Source organism: Lissotriton helveticus, chromosome 7 (genome assembly GCF_964261635.1).
Source record: "Lissotriton helveticus chromosome 7, aLisHel1.1, whole genome shotgun sequence".
Lineage (NCBI taxonomy): Eukaryota > Metazoa > Chordata > Amphibia > Caudata > Salamandridae > Lissotriton > Lissotriton helveticus.
The window spans coordinates 6412255-6434376 of NC_136068.1; the positions used below are offsets into that span (position 1 = coordinate 6412255).

Below are 22122 nucleotides of genomic sequence, written 5' to 3' on the forward strand. Positions count from 1 at the left end.
ATTAGGCCTATGTTGCCCACGTTTTCCATTGTGCACGTTAATTCATTGAATTGTCCCAGTTTCTAGGCCTCGAAAGGGCCCGGACACCAGATTCTAGCTCCTGTCTCCTGAATTCACTCCGAAGAGCGATGCAGCCCCTCCCGCATCCCTGACCCTTAGCTTACTTCCTGCCGCGCAGCGCGGTGCCCGGCCTGGCTCTGCCTGCCTGTCTGCCAAGAATATGTTATGCCTCTAGTTATCAGTTATCAGTTCAGCTCTTCGTCTTCACATTCCTAAGCTAACGAACCACATAAACAGCTTCAGCTATAGTCCAGTCTTTCTGTCTCCATGCAAGTGAATTACTGTATTAATATTCATGAAAGATTCATAGCACACGCAATACATGTAGAATATATGCATGCACCAGCCTTAGTGTCAAGTAGCCTTTACCCTGATAACTTTTAGATTCTATCAACATGTACTCCAAACACCAGATACCAGATATGCTATAGGTACATGTCGTCCTGACACCGCAGACTTTAGTCTCCTCTTCTAGTGCAGAAGTCAGAGCCCCCAGTTCTCCCCGGTAACACGTCATTGTCCGCTTGCGCGCACCACTAGGTTAAAGGTTCCAGCTGCCCAGGTAGCCCCCTCCATGTATCCACCCACTTCATGACACTTCTGTGATGTTCTCATCACATGTCTACGTGCACGCCCTGTGCACGCCTTCTTTTCACGCCCATGTGTTCTTATCTTACGCTTGTCACTTGTTACGCCTACTGTATGTAATGTAATTGTGATGTTTTACTATATATACCTTGTACTGTTAATGAGACGTTGCAGCTGCCTTCTATGCCATTCTATTTCAGGCTGTTCCGATCCTGTCCCTTCCCTTATGCCTGATTAAAGCCTGTTAGACTCAGATTCCTCGGATCCTGCCTCTTATTTATTGAGCTATCTGTTATTATTAATGTATTCAAAAATAGTACCGGTAATTAATTATTTATTTACCACAGGGCACAGTGACAGATGCGGTAAGTAGCCCATGGCTCAGTAATACATGCATTAATTTGCCCATGGCTCAGTGATACATGCTATAAGTGGCCCATGGCTTAGTGATACATGCATTCATTGGCCCATGGCACAGTGACACATACAATCAGTAGCCCATGGCTCAGTCACACAGGCTGTAAGTTCTTCATCCACCTACCGCAGAGGAGGCGATGGGGCTGACATCTGGATGTGCCCCTGCAGTGTGCCGGTTGAGTAGGTCCTGGCGACGAGGGACGGGCGGAAGCACCAGTGCCCCCGGAGGTCTGTCCATCTGTAGGGAGAAGGGGAGGGTTCAGAAGGAGGGTGAAAACAGAGAACTGAGGGTCAGAAAAAGTGGACTGAATGTCACAAACTGAGAAATAAGTGCTGTACACAAAATCAAGGAATCACATGGAAATGACCCACATTAACTGCAAAGAGTTTACAAAATGAAGGCGATCAGGGGATTCACTGACTGTGGCAAGGAGAGACTCCCAGAGGATTCACTGACTGTCGGATTCACTGACTGTCTGAGTATGGAAAGTAGAGACTCTCAGAGGAATCACTTAGAGATATTGCTAACCTAGCACTGGTCACCGCTTAGATATACCAGTGACCCCACACTGGTCACTTAGAGATATCTCTAACCAATCACTAGTCACCGCTCAGATATATCAGTGACCACACACTGGTCACTTAGAGATATTGTTAACCTAGCACTGGTCACTGCTCAGATATACCAGTGACCACACACTGGTCACTTAGAGATATTGTTAACCTAGCACTGGTCACTGCTCAGATATACCAGTGACCACACACTGGTCACTTAGAGATATCGTTAACCTAGCACTGGTCACCGCTCAGATATACCAGTGACAACACACTGGTCACTTAGAGATACCGCTAACCTAGCACTGGTCACCGCTCAGATATACCAGTGACTACACACTGGTCACTTAGAGATATCTCTGACCTAGCACTGGTCACCACTCAGATATACCAGTGACCACACACTGGTCACTTAGAGATATCTCTGACCTAGCACTGGTCACCACTCAGATATACCAGTGACCAAACCCTGGTCACTTAGAGATATCGCTAACCTAGCACTGGTCACCGCTTAGATACACCAGTGACCCCACACTGGTCACTTAGAGATATCGCTAACCTACCACTGTTCACCGCTCAGATATACCAGTGACCACAAACTGGTCACTTAGAGATATTGCTAACCTACACTGGTCACCGCTCAGATATATCAGTGACCCCACACTGGTCACTTAGAGATATCTCTGACCTAGCACGGGTCACCGCTCAGATATACCAGTGACCCCACACTGGTCACTTAGAGATATCACTAACCTAGCACTGGTCACCGCTCAGATATACCAGTGACCCCACACTGGTCACTTAGAGATATCGCTAACCTACCACTGGTCACCGCTCAGACATACCAGTGACCCCACACTGGTCACTTAGAGATATCACTAACCTAGCACTGGTCACCGCTCAGATATACCAGTGACCTCCTAGTGGTCACTTAGAGATATATCTGACCTAGCTTCAGTCACCGTTCAGATATACCAGTGACCCGTCACTAGTTACTTGCAGAAACACACCAACCCCTCATGTCACTTAGAGACTGACAGTCTTTTGACGCTGGAGCAGCATTGAGGTGTTGGTGAGCCTTACCTGGGGCGTTTGCTGCGGGTTCCTCGGCGCTGCCCTGCTGTTAGCCGGTCCACTCGCCTCACAGACCACCTGTCCAACAGTGGCCCACACCTCCTCGGTCTTCACCGTCGAGGGCTTCGCCCTGGGAGGGGATCGACTGAAGGCCAGAGGGTCAATCTTGATGTCCTTGTGGCCTTTAATCTCACAGCGGCAGAAGGGGCAGGTCTGACCATCGGACTGCTGCGGGGCAAAGAGAAAGAGTGAAACATGTAAAGAGGGGTGTGGACCGGGCACGGCACTCCTGGCTACAGTCGGACAGCTGCTGCAGGGGCACTCGCTGGGCACAGCACTCCTGGCACTCTCTGGATAGCAGCGCCATGGGCACTGACTGGGCACGACACTCCTGGCACTCTCTGGTTAGCAGCGCCATGGGCACTGACTGGGCACTCCTGGCACTCTCTGGATATGGGCACGTACAGGGCACAGGGCACTCCTGGTACTCTCTGGATAGGGGCATGCACAGGGCACGGGGCACTCCTTGGGCGCCTCCATTATCAGTGGCACTGCAGTGCTCAGGCTTGGCAGAGCTTGTGCAGGACTGGGGCACGCACATACTGTCTGTGTGTCATGACCCCAAGATGGACACTCAGGGCTGTCACAGGTAAAGACTGTTTACATTTTATTTCATTGCTATATAGTTTGATATTAGTTAAGGAATCATCCCTCACCCGTAGGCTCTTCACTGTTCCAGATTGTGAGAAGTTGGCCTGATATATGATGTTCACTAGTTCTAGTGATCACCTTGTATCAGTCCAAACAACCCTTATGGTGATTGGTTGTAAGTCAACCTTATAGACCAGCTATCCTAATGGTAGCATGTACAAAGCAGTCTTAGGCTAAACTCTTTTGGCATGTGAAGCCAGCTGTTTTACCACAATATAACCCCTTGAATACCAGATGAAAGGACACCACACAGGTTGTTATGAAAATAAACAATATATTTATTAATAACAAACACCTCTGAACTCTTTATGAGGTCAGAGGGCTAAGCACATGACAATCTCTTAAGAAAAATACGACAAGTTGCACAAAATTACAATGGTGCCTTAGAGGCCCGACAAACCATATACTAAGTAAGTGGAATGTGAGAGTCGATAAAAGGAATTGAGCTGTCCAGAGGCTGGAGGTTCGCTAGGACTACGCTATCTTCACCTTAGGTAAGTAATAGGAGGCCCACGGGACGCGTGTGGAAAAGTAAATTTTGCCATGTTCTGTGTCCCTACGTGTCCTCCATCTTATGTTATGTGTGCATGATTAATATGCATATGTATTCCCCATGTTCGATTAAAGACGCAATTACAGTTGTGTCAATCTCTAGTATGCCAGTTTCCAGTTCTCGTGAAAGCTACGAGTATTAGGCCTATGTAAAGTTACGTTGCCACGTTTCTCAGTGTGCACGTTATTTCATTGTAAAGTCCCCGTTTCTAGGCCTCAGAAGGGCCCGGACACCAGATTCAGCTTCCGTCTCCTGAACCCTCGCTGAGGAGCGATACAGCCCCCACCTGTATCCTCGACCCTTCACTTACTTCCTGCCTCGCAGTGCCCGGCACAGCCTGGCTCTGCCTCTGAGTCTGCCAAGAGTATGTTATGATTCTAGTTATCAGTCCAGCCCTCCTTCTCTGCATTCCTAAGCTACTGAATCGCATCAATAGTTTCCGTCATTGTCTAGCCTTTACGTCTCCATGTAAGAGAAATACTGTATTAATGGTCATTTAATATTCTTCAACGCACTACATGTAGAATAATGCATGCTCCAGTCTTAGAGTCTGTTAGCCTTTCCCCCCCTGACTTTTAGTTTATATCAACATGTTCCCTAAACATCAGATACTAGATATTGTTTAGGTACATGTCGCCCTGACTCCCCAGACTTCAGTCTCTGCTCCTAGCACAGAGTTCATAGCCCCCAGCTTCTCCTAGTAACACGTCATTGTCAGTTTGCGCGCACCATTAGGTTAGAGGTCCCGGCTCCTTAGGTAGCCCCCTCCATGTTTCCGCCCCATTTATGACATACTCTGTTACGTTTACATCACATGTCTATGTATACGCCTCCTGTTACACCTACTTTCACCCTTATCTTTCGCGACTGCTATTGACCACACCCACTGCTCCGCCTATTGTATTCACTGTAATGCAACTGTTTTAGTATATATGCTTGTGTACTGTTATTAAAGTTAGCGCGCTCATCCCAGATCCAGCCCCGGCAGCTGCCGGGCCCTGTCATCCTATTCCTGTGCAGGTTGTCCTGTTCCTGTCCTTTATGCTGTATTAAACCTGCAAACTCCTACAACCTCGAATCTTGACTCTTATTTATTGAGCTATCTGTTATTCATTTATCCATTCAAAAATAGAGGTATTATTTATTTATTTACCACATAATGGCGCCCGAACAGGGACTTGCCCTTTCCCCACGCGCCGGTGAAGCCACGCCGGCCCCCTGACCCTCTGCAGCCGTGACTGAACTCTTCTGCGCACCGGCAGATATTTCTGCTTCAAGTATCCCTCAGGCCCACGGAGGAGACGGAGGTGGCGGTCCAGCATCCAGACGAGGCGGTGGAGGAACGCGGCGAGTCCCGACCAGAGCCCAAGCCGAGAGTCCAAGGTCCGAGGTATCCGGAGGCCCACCCGTAACAGAAGTCCGAAGTTCGTCCGTCCGGCGTCGAAGCAGTCCAGTCCAGTCCGAGGCCTTCCGTTCTTGCTGCCCGGTGAGTACCATTGCTGGGGTAGTATCTAGACAGGGTCAATCTAATTGACTCTGGTCCGTGGGTTGGTGGTACACAGACCCACAACGAAGTGTCCACTTTGGTGGATGCGGGTCCTAACGTGTCTCTTTATGAGACCGGTGAGTTTCGTACTGTTTTAGCAGTACATCTAGTTTCTGTTCTAGTCAGTTCTGTTTCTCGAGAAAATTCATGTATTCTGTTTTCAGTATTCCAGGTAGTATTCTGTTCGAACTGTTATTTTAAATGTTCTTCATGTATTTTAATGTCGTGGTATGAATGTGGAGTAATTATCGTGTTCATTGTGTATTGTAATTGCGTATTGTGTCTAGGTTACAGTTCAGTCATGCCCTTATTTTCTAAACTACGTCAGTTAAAAACCAGAAAAGGTCTGCTAGAAGCAGCAGTTCCTGTCCCGCCTAGGGACAGTCCAGGTCATTTTATGTATCAGAAGCATGGCATAAGTGCCATATTATATCTAGATTTATGGGTAGAGTACACCAAGGAATTAGAAGAAAAGTATAGATGGCCCGTATCGGGTACGTGGGATGCCGAGTGCATCATGCGAGTAGAAGAAGCATTATGGAAAAAGAAAGCCAGACAGTCACAGAAAGATGCCATCGAGTTATGGCGTAAAGAATCTCATAGAAGAACCGAAAAAGAAATCAGAAAGTCAGAATTAAGTAGAGAATCCTTAGAACAAGCCCAAGAAAGGGAATTAATCGAGATAGGTGAATGAGTTAAAACCGAACAGTCAGACAGACAGAGGCATGCCCTTATTAAGGGTATGTATCCTCTTCTCGCCGAGGGCTTGCCAAAAGCAACCCCGGAGGCATCCAGTAATTTTCCGCCACCATTAGTTCCGACTAAGCTACGTCACAAACCGACCGCAGCTGATATTTTTATTTCGTCCTATTTGGACGACACAGTCCCCGAATATGCAAATCCTGTTCCGCCGGCTCCTGTAAATAATGTAAATCCTGCTCCTCCAGTCACCGGAGTACCTGTTACGGTACCCCCGGTCCAGCCTACATTACAATTTCCCACTCTGCCAGCACGAAGAGTATCAGTCGATGATTCTAGTTTAGGGGCCGCAGGAGGAGGTCCTCCTGGTACCCCGCCACCACACCAACGTAGAACGTTGGCCGAGTTACATGAATGTGCGTTACAGCGTACGCCCAAATATAAGTCCGTTGCAGATATCCGACGAGCTCTCACTGAATGCCGCTATGATCCAGTTGCAGGTGATGATAGTACAGTTATATATTCCATCCGTGTAAGACGGGTGACCGGGTATTTGGACACCCTACCGGATATGAAAGGAGATCTAGACAGAATATATCGTTTCATCCGTACAGGGGATGCACCAGAAAGTATTGGCGAAGCCATGTCTCAAAGGAAAGCTGAGATCCAGCTCATGTTATTAAAGTTTCTGATTAATTGTCTAATAAGAGAACAAGATTCCCCGACTAAAGATCCGGCCGAAATGAGAATCCTGACAAGGTGGAGTGATAATATAGCCGAGGGTAAACACAGGACACTCAGTAGCATAGAGAGTATGTACAAGAAAATTCGTAAAGAAATAATAAGGTTACACGAGAAACGCAAAGAAGCACTAGTAAACGAGAAAGAAAATGACTCTTCTACTGAAGAGGTAGACGACGAGAATCCCACTAGAATAGCGTATGTAGGTAGAACTAGACTTTCCGACCGACATTCACGTCTAGATTACAAGAAAACTGTTCCTTATCCAGCACCAGAGCAAGGTTCTCTAGAACAAGTATTTCAAGCTACCGATCACATTCTGAAATCACGAATCGGTTACAGTGAGTTAAGTACTATGCATGAACAAGAACTAGCCCGATCAGCAGTCCGATGGATTACTGATTCTACCACTTTTCCAGACAAAATAGTGGCACAAATGTTTCTGAAACTGCCTCCAGCCGAGCAACGACTGGTGGGTATGTATATGATCCAACACCTCATTACTCTGTATGAGGGTCAACATTCTGATCCAGGTCCGTTACACGATGTCCTGAACGAGTTACTCCAGTATAGATGGAAAGGTCTAGGTACCGATTTAATTAGTGTTATTCTAGAACAGCGCCACAAATATAGAACGTTTTTGAACCCGCATTTTGTTCATGTCTCACCCCCAGAAAGTAAACCGTTTTACATAGATAGACAGAATCCGTTACGAGAAGTACACCCAGTCAGGACAGCAGATGGTGAAATGCAACGAGTGTTTGTTTACACTCCGATTACAAAGATGGAACTCTTAGAGATGAAGAAATTAATTCCCTGTCATGACAAAGATCCAGCAGGGTTCCACCGAGAATTAAAAGACATGCTCCGTATGGGAGAATACACGTATCCAGATATTATTAAAATGTTAAAGGTCCTATTGCCCGCAGGGGTATATGAAAAACTCAAGGAAAAAGAATGGGAGGTGGGAGAGAAAAAGATCGATTGGACAGTTCTCGAAGCTGAAGATAAGATACGAGTACCAGGTACCGGTCTAGGAGAGAAATGTAAAGAATTACCTGAATTATTGATACAAGTTTTGCCCAGATTATTAGCCACTAAAAAGGAAGACTGGGATGCAATCTCAGCCTGTAAACAGAAACAAGACGAAGACACTAGTGATTTTTATTCTAGATTCGAGAAATGCTTTAGTATTAACAGTGGCCTCAAGACAAGTAGCGAGTCATACCCTCATCTCTTTGTTACTAAATTAGTCGAGAATTCAAGTCCACAAGTTAAGAACCGAGTTTTGAAAGTCGAAAGTACCTGGCAAGCTAATACTCCGTCCCAGATGTTACAGATGCTTCAATATCACCAGAATAGAATCAGAGAAGAGCAAGATCATGAAAGAAAACGTATGAAAGATACGAAAATAAAAGTACTAGTTGCACAATCTGTTCCTCAAGACAGTCAGAAGAGGGGTACGAATCAAGCCAGTCATCCTGCAGTTCCCGTTAAAGGGACCTGCAATTATTGTAAACAGCCAGGTCACTATATAAACGAGTGTGCAGTTCTGAAACATAATATAGCTACTGGTAAAACTAAAGAAAGACCACGTCCGCCTAGACAAGAACAAGTTTCACAGACTTCTCAGCCACAGAATGTACAACAGACAGTTCCAGCACCGCAGCCTATTGCTGCAACACAGCATGTTACACAGCAGATGTACCAGTATGCACAGTCCGAGTATCCAGAGTATCAGCCATATTCATGAAACAGCCTAGAGAGGGAGGTAGGCTTGCCTCTCATCGAGATACCCGTAGATCAAGAAGGTCCCTATGTTCATAGTCAAGTACTAGGGAAAGACAGAAAGTTTTTGATTGATACAGGGGCAAGTAGGACGACCATCAGTCACACCGAAGTTCCAGGGGCTCCGCTCTCAGGCTCTAGAAATGTTTCCCTTGGTTTTTCAGGAAAGCCTATTGTAAACGAGATATCTAAGCCAGTTATTCTAGAAGTAGGTCCATTGTCCCGCACTACTGATCTGTTACTTACGAAGTCATGCCCAGAAAATCTGTTAGGTATTAAAACACTGAAAGAATTAGGTGCAGTTATTTGCTGCTCCCCAGAGGGAATACGATTGTTCTTACGTGACTTCAAGGGTCACTATGTATTACGAGATTTTGATCCGAGATTGTCTAATGTTCCGCAGCATCTATGGGCGCAAGGTCCAACTGATGTTGGCTTCATGCAAATCACACCCCATCGTGTGACTCTCAAACCAGGTGTAGTGTTACCACGAATCAGACAGTACAGATTGCCACCTGAGGCTGTAGCAGCCTTATCCAAAATTATTGACGAGCTCATCGCTCAAGGAGTAGTTGTAGAAACTGACTCCAATGTATGTAATTCTCCGATCATTCCAGTCATGAAACGTACTGATCCAAATGCACCCCCAGTATATCGATTAGTGATTGACCTTCGAGAACTCAACAAATGTATTATTCCCCAGTACCCAGTTGTCCCAGATATCTCTTCCCTATTGACAGCCATTGATTCTGAAGCCTCATTTTTTACAGTCATAGACCTCAAGAACGCATTTTTCAGTGTCCCCATTCATCCAGACAGCCAGTTTCTTTTCGGATTTTGTTTAAATGGAAGGAGCTATATGTTCACACGAGCTCCTCAAGGTTTCACAGAAAGTCCTAGTATTTACAGTCAAGCACTTAAGAGACAACTAGACAATATTCACATGCCAACTGACACTGCCCTGCTCCAGTATGTCGATGATCTACTGATCACAGCCCGTTCTGAACGTGCTTGCGAGCGAGCATCCCTTACAGTCTTGTATTTCCTTGCCGAGATGGGGCACAAGGTGTCCCCTTCGAAGCTTCAATTCTGTGTCCAGCAAGTGATCTATTTAGGCCACTTACTGTCCAAGAGGGGTAGGCAGTTGACACCTGACCGTATCCAGTTAATAGCGAGTCTTCCTCAGCCCAAGACCCAGAAGGAGGTACGTGCTTTTATCGGCCTTACTTCTTATTGCAGACAATGGATTCCTCAGTATGCATTTCTAGCCAAGCCACTGATACAGTTAACGACACAGGAGGCAGCCGTATTGACTGTCCTCCCTTGGACATCTGAACATACACTTAGTTTCAATGAGTTAAAGAAAGCCTTATGCCAAGCTCCAGTTCTAGCTATACCGAACTACAGTAAGCCTTTTACACTTTTCGTCACTGAACGTGACGGTACAGCATTATCTGTTCTTACACAAGATCAAGCAGGACAATACAAGCCCTGTGCTTATTTTTCGAGCACACTAGATCCTGTAGCCCAGGCGCTGCCTGCGTGCCTCAAGTCAGTTGCAGCCACAGCACTAGCTATCAGACAAAGTGATTCCATAGTATTAGGACATTCCTTGACAGTACAAGTTCCACACTCTGTGGAAGTTCTTTTAAACCGAACACAGACTCAGCACTTGACAATTGCACGTTTAACAGGTTATGAACTGACACTGTTCCAGCCACACATAGAAATCAGACGCTGCAACGTTCTAAATCCTGCTACACTGTTACCGTCAGTTACTTGAAATCCTGCCACACATGACTGTGTGGAAGTAGTTAACATTATGACAAAGCCAAGACAAGATCTGACAGACATTCCATTACCAGATCCCGACCTGACACTTTATGTGGATGGTTCATGTATGAGAACAAGTACAGGAGAATTAGTAGCCGCGTATGCAGTGACTACAGACACTGAAGTTATAGAAACACACCGTATTGACACCCTGTCTGCTCAAGCAGCAGAGCTAGTTGCTCTGACTCAAGCCTGCATACACGCCAAGAACCTGAAAGTTAATGTTTACACAGATTCACGTTACGCATTTGGAGTCGTACACGACTTTGGAGTGCTCTGGCAGGAGAGAGGTTTCATGACTTCTCATGGAACCAAGATTCAGCATGGTCTCCTTATTCAAGCTCTGTTAGATGCCATACACTTACCGACATCTATTGCTATTATGAAATGCAAAGCACATACGAAAGTTACTGACATTATTTCCCAAGGTAATGATCTAGCAGATCGCACAGCCAAGCTTACAGCACAGACTCCAGACATGTCAGTTAATCCGACACAGACACATACTTCAGATCTGACTACCTGTATGACAGTTAAGGACCCTACTCAAGATGTCATAGATATCCAGTTACATGCTACTCCCGATGAAATCAAGAAATGGTCCGAACAAGGAGGGGTCCAGACAGATCAGGGATGGGTGACGAAGGGTAAAGCCACATGGTTTCTCCCCGACTCTATGGTTCAAGTCATTATCAATACCGCACATAGTCCAGCACATTTAGGAGAAAAAGCTATGTTAGATAGTATCCAGAACATTTGGTCCAACAAGCATTTACGAGCTGCAGCCAAGCAGAAGGTCCGTACTTGTATGATATGTTGCCAGTTTAACCCAGGTAAAAGTGTCCCGGTGGAACAAGGTGGATTCCAGCCCCCTGACCACCCTTTTGAAGTCCTCCAGATGGATTATATTCAGATGGAGCGATGTCGAGGTTTCAAGTATGTCCTCGTAGTTGTATGCGCTTTGTCCAGGTGGACAGAGGCATATCCAGTCCCAGATTACACAGCCACGACCACTGCCAAGCAGTTGGTTCGTGAATTCTTCCCCCGCTACGGACTCCCTAGAGTCGTATATTCGGATAACGGCCAGCCATTCTCATCCGAGCTTATGAAACATATTTCCCTGTTGTTAGGGTACCAGTGGAAGTTCCATTGTGTACGCCATCCTGAAGCAGCCGGTCTCATAGAGAGACATAATCAGACCCTGAAAATTCGAATTGCAAAAGTATGTAAAGAGAAAGGTGTAGACTGGCTAGTAGCTCTGCCAGTTGCTTTGTTTTATATGCGCATGGTCGCACATTCCAGATCAGGTTTGTCCCCGTACGAGGTCGTATTCGGCCGCCCCCCTAACATGTGGGGTACACCTAGACCTCGAAGTATTACCGATGTTTCAAGTAATATGCTGACAGATTACCTAGCTTCCTTGATGTCTGCCCTCAACTCTTGTCGTTCACAGGTTGCTGCCGCATTTCCAGACAATACCGAGGTGGCACCGCATGAAATCGTTCCCGGATGCATGGTTCTTGTGAGGAACTTTGATCGTTCAAGTCCGCTGGAGCCTCGCTGGAAAGAACCCAAACAGGTCCTCCTGGCCACCCGTACTGCCGTCAAGCTGGAAGGCAGGAAGGGCTGGGTCCATTTGTCACATGTGAAAAGATTTTTTGGATTGAAGTCTGTTACCAAGAACATTTCCGAGGATTTGAAAGACTGCCAAAGTACTATTCTTAAGGACTGTCCCGCAAAAGACTATGATACGAATTCCTCCCCGTTAGAGAAAACTCCGCAGCAGGAGTATAAGAAGAAATTAAGGTCTAGTAAAATAAGTCAGCCAGTTTGATTGTCTAAGTCCTCCCCTAGGTGAAACGGTTAGACCGGTTTCTGACATGTATAAAATAGACCCCCATAGTGAGAGAGTTAGTCAAAACTCAATCCGATGTATCGTTTTTCTAAGTTTCATATTGTTTTTTAGCATTATGATTTCCTGCACATGTTATGCATTTTACTTGTGTTTTCCAGTTTCTCATATAAATAAGTCTGCTAATGCTACAGTAGAGCATACGTTTAGTGATCTGCCTCCTCATGAACTCTCATATCGTCTTGCTATGCGTAATAATTCTTTTATCCGCATGTTACATTATTCACACCAGACCAGCAATGCCACTAATTGTTGGGTGTGTGGTCGACTCCCCCCTTTCCAGACACCGAAGGGAGTTCTGCCACTCTTTCCTTATCCATTTTCACATAATGGTTTGTGTGGAGCATGGTCCACGTTAACGTCATCCTCAACAGATATGTCTTTTCTTAATAGTACATGTTTCCCAGGCAAGCAAGGTCTTCCCCACAGAACAGGGTTAGATCTAGAAAATGAAGTTTATAACTTAGGTAATTATTCTTCGAATTTTATGGTCCTGAATGTTCAGTCTGATTCTACTCCAGACTTACCTGCTATGTCAGTATTACCAGTCAAAGGTGAATTATGTGTCCGAAATAATGGTTCCATACATGTAGGCCATAGTGATTGTACTACTATTATCAAGTATAGTGACAGTAGGAAATCTATTTTCAAAGCTTCACGTCATTCTTATTTTGTTTGTGGTCAAACCGCATATGTTCGTCTGCCCCTCGATTGGGAGGGAACCTGTTACATTGCCTTCCTACTGCCACCAGTTTTTCTAGCCCCACCTGACTATCATAGGAATTCCCACCTAGTACATACTAGACACAAGAGAGATCTCCCGATTGTCGATTATACTGAAACTGCTCTAGAACAATACATTGATATCAATAAAGGTGTCTTCCCCTATTTAGGTACTGTCGTGAATAGTAAACTGATACGTAGATTAACCAGAACCCTTGAAGCAGTAGTGATTGAGACTACTTCTGCTCTAGGTAACTTAACCGAAGAACAATCCTTTATGAGAATTGTCGTGCTCCAGAATCGTCTCGTCCTTGACGTCATACTGGCCGATAGGGGCGGGGCCTGTAGAGTCATCGGATCTAGTTGCTGCATTTTCATTCCTAATAACGCACCGTCTGTTTATTCAGCTATTACCAGACTCCATAAAATTGCCCATATGTTACACCAAGATCCAGGCACCTGGACATGGTCCGGTTGGTTCTGGAATATAATTTCCGCGTGGGGATGGAAAGTATTGTCTTTTCTGGGTATTGCAGTAGAGATCATATTCAGTTGCTGCCTCTGTTTACAATGTGGCCCTGCGATTTGCGGCATTTGTGCTACCTCTTGTATTCCTAGTCCCAAGTCCCGTTCTAAATTCCGTTCCAAGAAAATTCGAGACGAGCAAATGATACTGTATGAAATGATAGATGGTATCATGAATATTGATGTTTCCTGATGGAAACGTAGTGACAAGGAGGGAATGTGGAAAAGTAAATTTTGCCATGTTCTGTGTCCCTACGTGTCCTCCATCTTATGTTATGTGTGCATGATTAATATGCATATGTATTCCCCATGTTCGATTAAAGACGCAATTACAGTTGTGTCCATCTCTAGTATGCCAGTTTCCAGTTCTCGTGAAAGCTACGAGTATTAGGCCTATGTAAAGTTACGTTGCCACGTTTCTCAGTGTGCACGTTATTTCATTGTAAAGTCCCCGTTTCTAGGCCTCAGAAGGGCCCGGACACCAGATTCAGCTTCCGTCTCCTGAACCCTCGCTGAGGAGCGATACAGCCCCCACCTGTATCCTCGACCCTTCACTTACTTCCTGCCTCGCAGTGCCCGGCTCAGCCTGGCTCTGCCTCTGAGTCTGCCAAGAGTATGTTATGATTCTAGTTATCAGTCCAGCCCTCCTTCTCTGCATTCCTAAGCTACTGAATCGCATCAATAGTTTCCGTCATTGTCTAGCCTTTACGTCTCCATGTAAGAGAAATACTGTATTAATGGTCATTTAATATTCTTCAACGCACTACATGTAGAATAATGCATGCTCCAGTCTTAGAGTCTGTTAGCCTTTCCCCCCCTGACTTTTAGTTTATATCAACATGTTCCCTAAACATCAGATACTAGATATTGTTTAGGTACATGTCGCCCTGACTCCCCAGACTTCAGTCTCTGCTCCTAGCACAGAGTTCATAGCCCCCAGCTTCTCCTAGTAACACGTCATTGTCAGTTTGCGCGCACCATTAGGTTAGAGGTCCCGGCTCCTTAGGTAGCCCCCTCCATGTTTCCGCCCCATTTATGACATACTCTGTTACGTTTACATCACATGTCTATGTATACGCCTCCTGTTACACCTACTTTCACCCTTATCTTTCGCGACTGCTATTGACCACACCCACTGCTCCGCCTATTGTATTCACTGTAATGCAACTGTTTTAGTATATATGCTTGTGTACTGTTATTAAAGTTAGCGCGCTCATCCCAGATCCAGCCCCGGCAGCTGCCGGGCCCTGTCATCCTATTCCTGTGCAGGTTGTCCTGTTCCTGTCCTTTATGCTGTATTAAACCTGCAAACTCCTACTACCTCGAATCTTGACTCTTATTTATTGAGCTATCTGTTATTCATTTATCCATTCAAAAATAGAGGTATTATTTATTTATTTACCACACGCGGGTGCAGAGTGTGAACTCACACGCGAGATGCGTAACAACGTCTATGGACAGTACAGTTCAAGTTAAAGGTGAGTACGGACAATCCTGACTAGTTAGGACTAAAACGACTGTGGAATTGGACACTAGGACAGTTAAACTACCCTTGAGCACCGAAATGCTCTCGTTACCTCACCCACGGGCCGCGGGTGCATAGGTGCCAAAGTGTGTCGGGTTCTCGCGTTGAAGTCAATGGAGCCTGAAAGAAAAGATGCTGCAGGCGACCAGGAGGAAGATGTCCAGTGCGATCCAAGGGTGGATAGGTGAAGAAGAGGACCTGAAAGCAGAGGGGACAGTGTTCAAAGTCACTAGCCAGTGACCGGTGTGGAACCAGGAAGGAGCCAGATGCTGTCGACGCGATCAGGTGAAGAGTGGACGCTTGACTCTGCAGCCACGTGGACCAGGAGGTGTCTTCGACAACCAGGATGGAGGCACGAGCTGTCCCACGCAGGCTCTCGCTGTCGGCGATGTTGGATCCGGAATCGGCGTCAACAGGCCTTGGCAAAGGCAACCCACGCGGTGAGTGGAGAAAGCGTCTGGTGCGGACTAGGAGAGTCCGAGGCGCCCCTCTTTTGGAAGGGAGCAAGGGCCAGTCCGGAGCAACCAGACCAGCAGAAAAGATTCAAAGGTTCGTCGTCTAGGAGGCCACTAGCCAGCCGGCAAGTGACCAGACAACGCGTCGAGCAGCAACCAAGCAGAAGGGCCCCACGCAGATCTCGTGGATGCTGGAGGGCTGATCTTCGGTGCAGGGGCTGCTCGGGGCTGGGGCCTCTCAGTCCCCAAAGCACTTGGTCGAGTTGACCTCGGGAGTCGTGCTGGAAGCGAAGTGCAGGTTCGTTCAAGATGGCCGGTCCCACGTGTCTCGTCGCACCCACGGGTCTCAGCTTTGCTGCAGAGGTGAGTTGAGGTCTGGGAATCCGGGTCTTGTCGGGCTCTGAAGTCTGGATCCTCAAGGGAAGACGACAAAGTGAAGCCGCTGGACGCTTGATGCTGCCTGCAGTTGCAGGGTGGACACTCCTTGCCCACAAGGGAGATTCTTCAGTCTTCTGTGGAGCAGAACGTCGAAGTCCAGAGTTTCTTCTTGTAAAGTTGTTCAGGATAATCTAATTTGGAATGGGACCAGCTCCTACCTTTATCCTGCTAAAGGGGGCTGTACTGCTGACTAGGTCCCTCCCCTGGGTGGGACCAGGACGGGGGGTGGTTACACCCCCTATCCTTTGTCCGGATTTCGCGCCAGAGCTGGGGCAGGGATGCCCCAGCAACTGGTTTGAACCGGTGTGTGCACAGGGCACCTTGTGTGCACCAGGCATGTCTCATTCCTTTTAGGCCTCCCTACCTCAATACACAAAATCCTGTCTGGGGTGGTGCTAGCACCTCCCAAGGCAGGAAACCCTTTGTCCAAGCCTCTCTTGCTGGAAGGACTCCCAGCAGCAGGAGGTCAGACTTGTGTCTGTGGTGGCAGCATCCATTTTGTGATGCTGAGGCTCAAGTTAACTTTAACCTGGGTTCACAGTTACATACATGTCGTCTCCCTCTAGAGGGGTGGAATGCTACCCCCGTCGCCAGAATTGGCGAGGGGGTAGTATTCCAATTCGTATGACACCCTACTCGACATGTTTTGATAATGTTATACCAGAGTTAGCATTCAACCGCGAGGTTGATAATGCACTTAAGAGTATATGGTATAGCGTTATCATGGAACAGCTATTAGGACTTGGTTCCGCAAGCTGCAGACGGGCTCAGCTCATGCCAGATCACCATCTCACATAATTCCAAGCACTCTGCCTTCAGGATTTTTGAGGCCTGCCATAGGAGTGACTGATAGGAGGATATGTGTCCATTTTAGGGTTAGATATAGGTATACTATATCTACAGCAAAGGGTGATTACACCACCTTGCCCCAGCTGTCAAGCAGCCAGTTGTGTCAGTTTTGGATGGCCAGCCAGGGGTGGCATAATACATGCTTCAGCCCCTGGTAGGCCCTGGGTACACCTATGCCCTGGATACCTAAGGTATACTGTACAGGGACTGATAAGGTGACTCAGTATCCAATTAGATATGTACCTAGGATACATGGAGTCCATTTTAACAGAGAGAGCAGGAAGCCTGGGGTCCTGAATAGCAGGGCCCCAGGCCAACTAAGTAAAAAAACAGCAAAACACCAGGCAAAAAGTTGGGGGCAACCATAGTCAGGTATCCACCTTCCTACATAACCCCCCCCCCCCCAATCGAAAGGAGATAAGGCTATCCTTGACCAGGTAAGCCTATATTGCCTGAGTGGCCATATGAGGAGGTGCATGCACTGGCATGGTTACCCCCTATCTCATGGTCCACTAAGCAATCCCTCACCCTAAGGGTATCTGAGGGTCTCCACCATAGGGAATCTCTACCTGTGGTGTGTTTTGGCAAAGTAAAAGGCTGGTGCTGGGATGGAGTACTGAAGTGAGGCTCCACTAATGTTGGGCTCAACTTCCTCCAATCACTCTCCACCATGTAGGCCTTTCTTTCCAGGACTGAGTTGCTGTATGCTCTCAGGGTCAACCTCTGGCTACCTAAAGCTGGAGGCTGGGTCCCTCTGTTTGGCTTACTGGAGGGACAGGTCAGGTTTGGGGCCCTTAGGTCCCAGGTTTGGCTGTGCCCAACAGTGTCCATCTGTGGGAGATCCCTAACTAATTTTAAGGGGGATCCCTCAGGAGTTTGTTTTCTTTTCACTTGGCTAGGACTACTAGTTTCAGTGTCCTTAATCTGCTGATTGGGGAGTTCTTTTGGACAGGGGGCCCTTTGGGGTCCACCACTGGCCTCCCTGACCTCTACAGCCCTGGGCTGACTGAGGCAGGGTAGAGAGGGGCAGGTTACCTGTTCCAGACTGGGTCCCACCTTGAAAGGGTCCACTGACATCAGGGGTTCTGCCAGGCCAGGCCTGACTACCTCTGGGGCAGTTTCTTCACCACAAGGGGTAAGACCAGTTCCCTGAGGAGGCTGATCCTTTCCTAAAGTCTGGTGGGAGGGAGATTTCTCTTCCTCCTCAATGCTCTCTGTTTGTGTGGAGTGATCCATAGTTTCAGGCTTCACAGCACTATTATCAGTCTGAGTTTGGGCTGTGGCCATCACAACCCCACCAACCTTTTCAGGAAGGGACTCAGTTTGGGTATGGGCTGTTACCATCACAGCCCTGCTAACCTTTTCAGGGAAGGAATCTGTTTGAGATTGGGCTGAGACTGGCACAACCCTCCTAACCTGTTCAGGGAGGACATCTTGGACTGGGGCTGTGGCCATCACAGCCCCACTAACCTTTCCATGTAGGTTTACCATTTTAGAATGGGTTTCTTGTTCTACCCCAGCCCAGGCTGAGATCTCTAAATCATTCCCCAGTAGGCAATCTACAGGCAAGTTTGATGACACTGCCACTCTCTTGGGGCCAGTGACACCTCCCCAGCTGAGATTTACCACTGCCATGGGATGATTTTTCTGCACTCCATCAATGTTTGTCACCTGGTATGTGGCACCAGGTATAAGTTGCCTTGAGGGGACTAGGCTCTCAGTCACCATGGTGATGCTAGCCCCTGTGTCTCTATAGGCCTCAACTTTCAGTCCATTGATGAGGGGTTCCTGTCTGTATTTTCCCAAACTGTTGGGACAATCAGTGAAGTTGGCAAACCCCATGCCATTCTCACAGACAAGAGTATCTGAGTTAGGGGACCTGGTTAGGCCAGAGTCCCCAGGAACCCCCAAAGTAAATCCGCCCAAATTCTTAGGGACACTCCCACCACCTGGGGGGATTACTACTAGTAGTAACAGGAGGCTTGGAAGTGTTACTTGGGGGTATGTTCTCCTTATTGTTGTTGGCCCTTGGGCAACTACTGTCAGTTTTCCAATGGCCTACCTGTTTGCAGGTATAGCAATAAGGTTTCTTCTGGGTATTGGAAGGATTCTGGGACCCACCCCCCTCAGAGGATTTTTGGGGCCCTGACGTGGTTTGATCTATAGATTTATTCCCACCCTTCTCTTAAGGCTTGGTTGATTCCTTCTTTTGGTCACCACCTTGGTTCTTAGGCCTAATCCTGGTTCTGACCCATTTGTCTGCCCTCTTACCCAATTCTTGTGGAGAGGTCAGATCAGAGTCTACCAGGTGCTGGTGTAATAACTGGTTCTGACAATTATTTAAGACTTGCTCTCTCATAATTAGATTATACAATCCTGTGTAATCAGTAACCTTACTTCCCAGTAGCCAGCCTTCCAAAGCCTTAGTGGCACAATCAACAAAGTCAGTCCAATCTTGAGCCTGAGTTTTCTGGGTGTCTCTGGACATTAACCTGTAGTGTTCAGTGGTTAAACCAAACCCATCAATCAGAGCAGTTTTCAAGACTTGGTAATCATTAGCATCCTCATCTCTAACAGTGAGGAGCTTGTCTCTACCTTTACCTTCAAAGGAGAGCCACAATATAGCTGCCCACTGACTCTGGGGTACCTGCTGTACTTTGCAGGCTCTCTCCAAAGCAGTTATCCACTTGTGGATATCATCTCCTGTCTTATAGGAGGGCACTATTTTACTCAGGTGTCTATTATCAAAACTCCTGTCTTTATCCTTAGGGATATTGCTGCCACCAGTGGGGACAACCCCACTCAACTGTTGCTCTCTAGCAAAGGCAAGCTTCTCCTTGGCACAGGCAAGTTCTTCCCTCTGGATCCTCAGATTAGCTTCCCTCATCTTTGCTTCATGCTCTCTCCTCTGAGGGGAAGTCATCCTCCTCTGAGCAGATGCATGAGAGTGCACAGATCTATTGGAGTCCCTAGAAGGAGATCTATCTCTCCTAACCCCAAAGTTAGGCCTGCTCACGGTCAGTACTGGGGGTCCCCCTGTAAAACCTAAAGGTTGGGGACAATCGATATTTGCCCGGCGGTATTGCCTCTGTAACCCACGAATTATTAATCAATGAAGAGGCAGGCGCTGGAGACTGGAAAGCAGGAAACAAGGTTTTATTCTCTCCGGAGGAGAACACAGCAAAACAGACAGCAGGTATCGTTCTGAGGTGCTCTAACCGCATCTCTGAGGCCTGGCCTCTTATACACAAGTTTGTCACTTTATTGCATGTAACACATTCTCGTCAATACTTTGATGTACGGGAAGACATCCCCGGGATCTCCCCCTCGGGCCCGTTCCCACACACTTTTACAGTAGAAGTCCCCCCCCCCGGTCACAACAGGTGATGATTATCGCGCAGCTGGATATTCCGCCGATTCATGGAATGTGGGATTCGATCGGATCTCATGGGGTGGGGGGCTTTTATCAACTCGGGGGTCCTTTGATGAGGGAAGCTTTCTACTGTACGGGGAGGGGCAAGGAATAGTATCGGCAGAGCTGGGTGTCGGCCTGGGAACGAGGAAGACAAACGGGCACACGGGGAAAAAAGGGGTTTGCATCAAAGGGCCGGGGACCATGAAAGGAATGAAGGGAGGTGTTGCGCTGGGAACAGGATGGGGTTCTGAGGCAGAGCCGCGCTGAAGAGGGGTTTATGACTCAAGGCAGGTGCGAGCAGGGGGGGTTGGTCAGCGTGCAGGCTTGGTGAGGGTGAAGGGCTATGTCGGGGGCCAGTGGCAAGCAAAAAGGGCTGTTCTGATCAAGGCACCTAAAATGGCGGGCGCGCACGACAAAAGTGTGGCATCAGGGGAAAAGGCAAGATGGCGCAGATAATGTTTACCAAACCGTACTAATTTTCCACAGTCCTCCCTTTAACATATTCAAGACATCTTGCTGGTTCATTTTCTATTCAGGTCTATTATGGTGGACATAAGGAAAGCAGTAGGAACCCAGGTGAAGGAGTCGTAAACATTACATTTAAGATCTCTAGTTTTAGGAGGCGGGTCTATTGATAAACTTTGATAAATTTGTTAGCAGGAAAGTCATAGTAATGTAATACAAAAAATGATTCTGTAGCGAGCAGTGAGTACATTGCATACAGGTTATTATATACGGGCTCCATATATATTTGGTTGGAGCATAATCAATACAATGGTGGCTGGGAGAGAAACGAGACGTAGCAGAAACGATGATTGAGGGTGTCAATGTTCGAAGTTAATGAGTTCTCAGTACTGTTTGTCGTCCTTTGTTGGCGCTGTGGAGCACCGGCGGTGGAGCTAAGGGTCCAGCTCTATTCTAGGTCCCGTGTTGCAGGGTACGACCTTTTCCTCGCGTTTCTGGTCGAAAAGGTCTTTTTCGCCCTGTGTCTTTCGGAGTCGATAGTCAAGTAAGTTCAGATGGAAGAAGAGTGTACAAATAGTCCATAGGGTAGGTCGGAGAAAAAGGGGGATGGAGCGAAGGCCAGATCGGAAACAGACCAGGGGGCGGAGAATTCCGGGTAGGCGGGCTCATGACTGAGTTCAGAGAGCGGGGACTTTTTCGGCACACATTTGAACATGGAGCAGGGGCATCAGGTTAGCCTTCTCCTCTCACTTTGTCGGAAATAGTGCCACGTCCTGCAGCTCCTTTCTGTCGCGGTCCCGCCTCGGCCAACGTCGCAGGTGTTCCAAGATCTGTAGTCAGGCCACGTGCTCCCACATCCGGTCCTTCTTTCCTCCGACAGTCGTACCCTTAAATGAGTTCGAAAAGACAGTCGTTAGAGAATTGGTAGAGGAAAGTAATCACATAAGTCTATTTCTCTCCCAGCTCCAGGTAAATGAGAATAGAAACGTCCGTTATATTAGGGTTCACAACTGACATATAAATGATCGATGGTGGGCCTGCTGGATTTACTATGACTTTCCTTCACAACTGGTTATTATAGTCACGACAGTTCATCTGATGGAGACCCACCCTCGTAATACGAGCCTGACAAAGCTATACCGTTCTCTAGGGGTTTATATTTACAAAGGGTGTTGTGAGCTATCAACATGGTACTAATAGGTATCTCGTTGAGGGACGAACATAGGCTAAACATCTTTCATATTATCCAT

General features: G+C 47.2%; 1 protein-coding gene across 1 annotated transcript in view; it reads right to left on the reverse strand.

Moving 5' to 3' along the window:
- Positions 1 to 22122, reverse strand: part of CBLC (Cbl proto-oncogene C) — a 147153-nt gene that overhangs the window by 71197 nt on the left and 53834 nt on the right. Inside the window, exons 6-7 of the mRNA XM_078651274.1 lie at positions 2704 to 2922; positions 1190 to 1303 (exon numbers count right to left, since the gene is read on the reverse strand). Of these exons, the coding sequence (XP_078507400.1) occupies positions 1190 to 1303; positions 2704 to 2922 (333 nt within the window). The remainder of the gene's footprint in view (positions 1 to 1189; positions 1304 to 2703; positions 2923 to 22122) is intronic.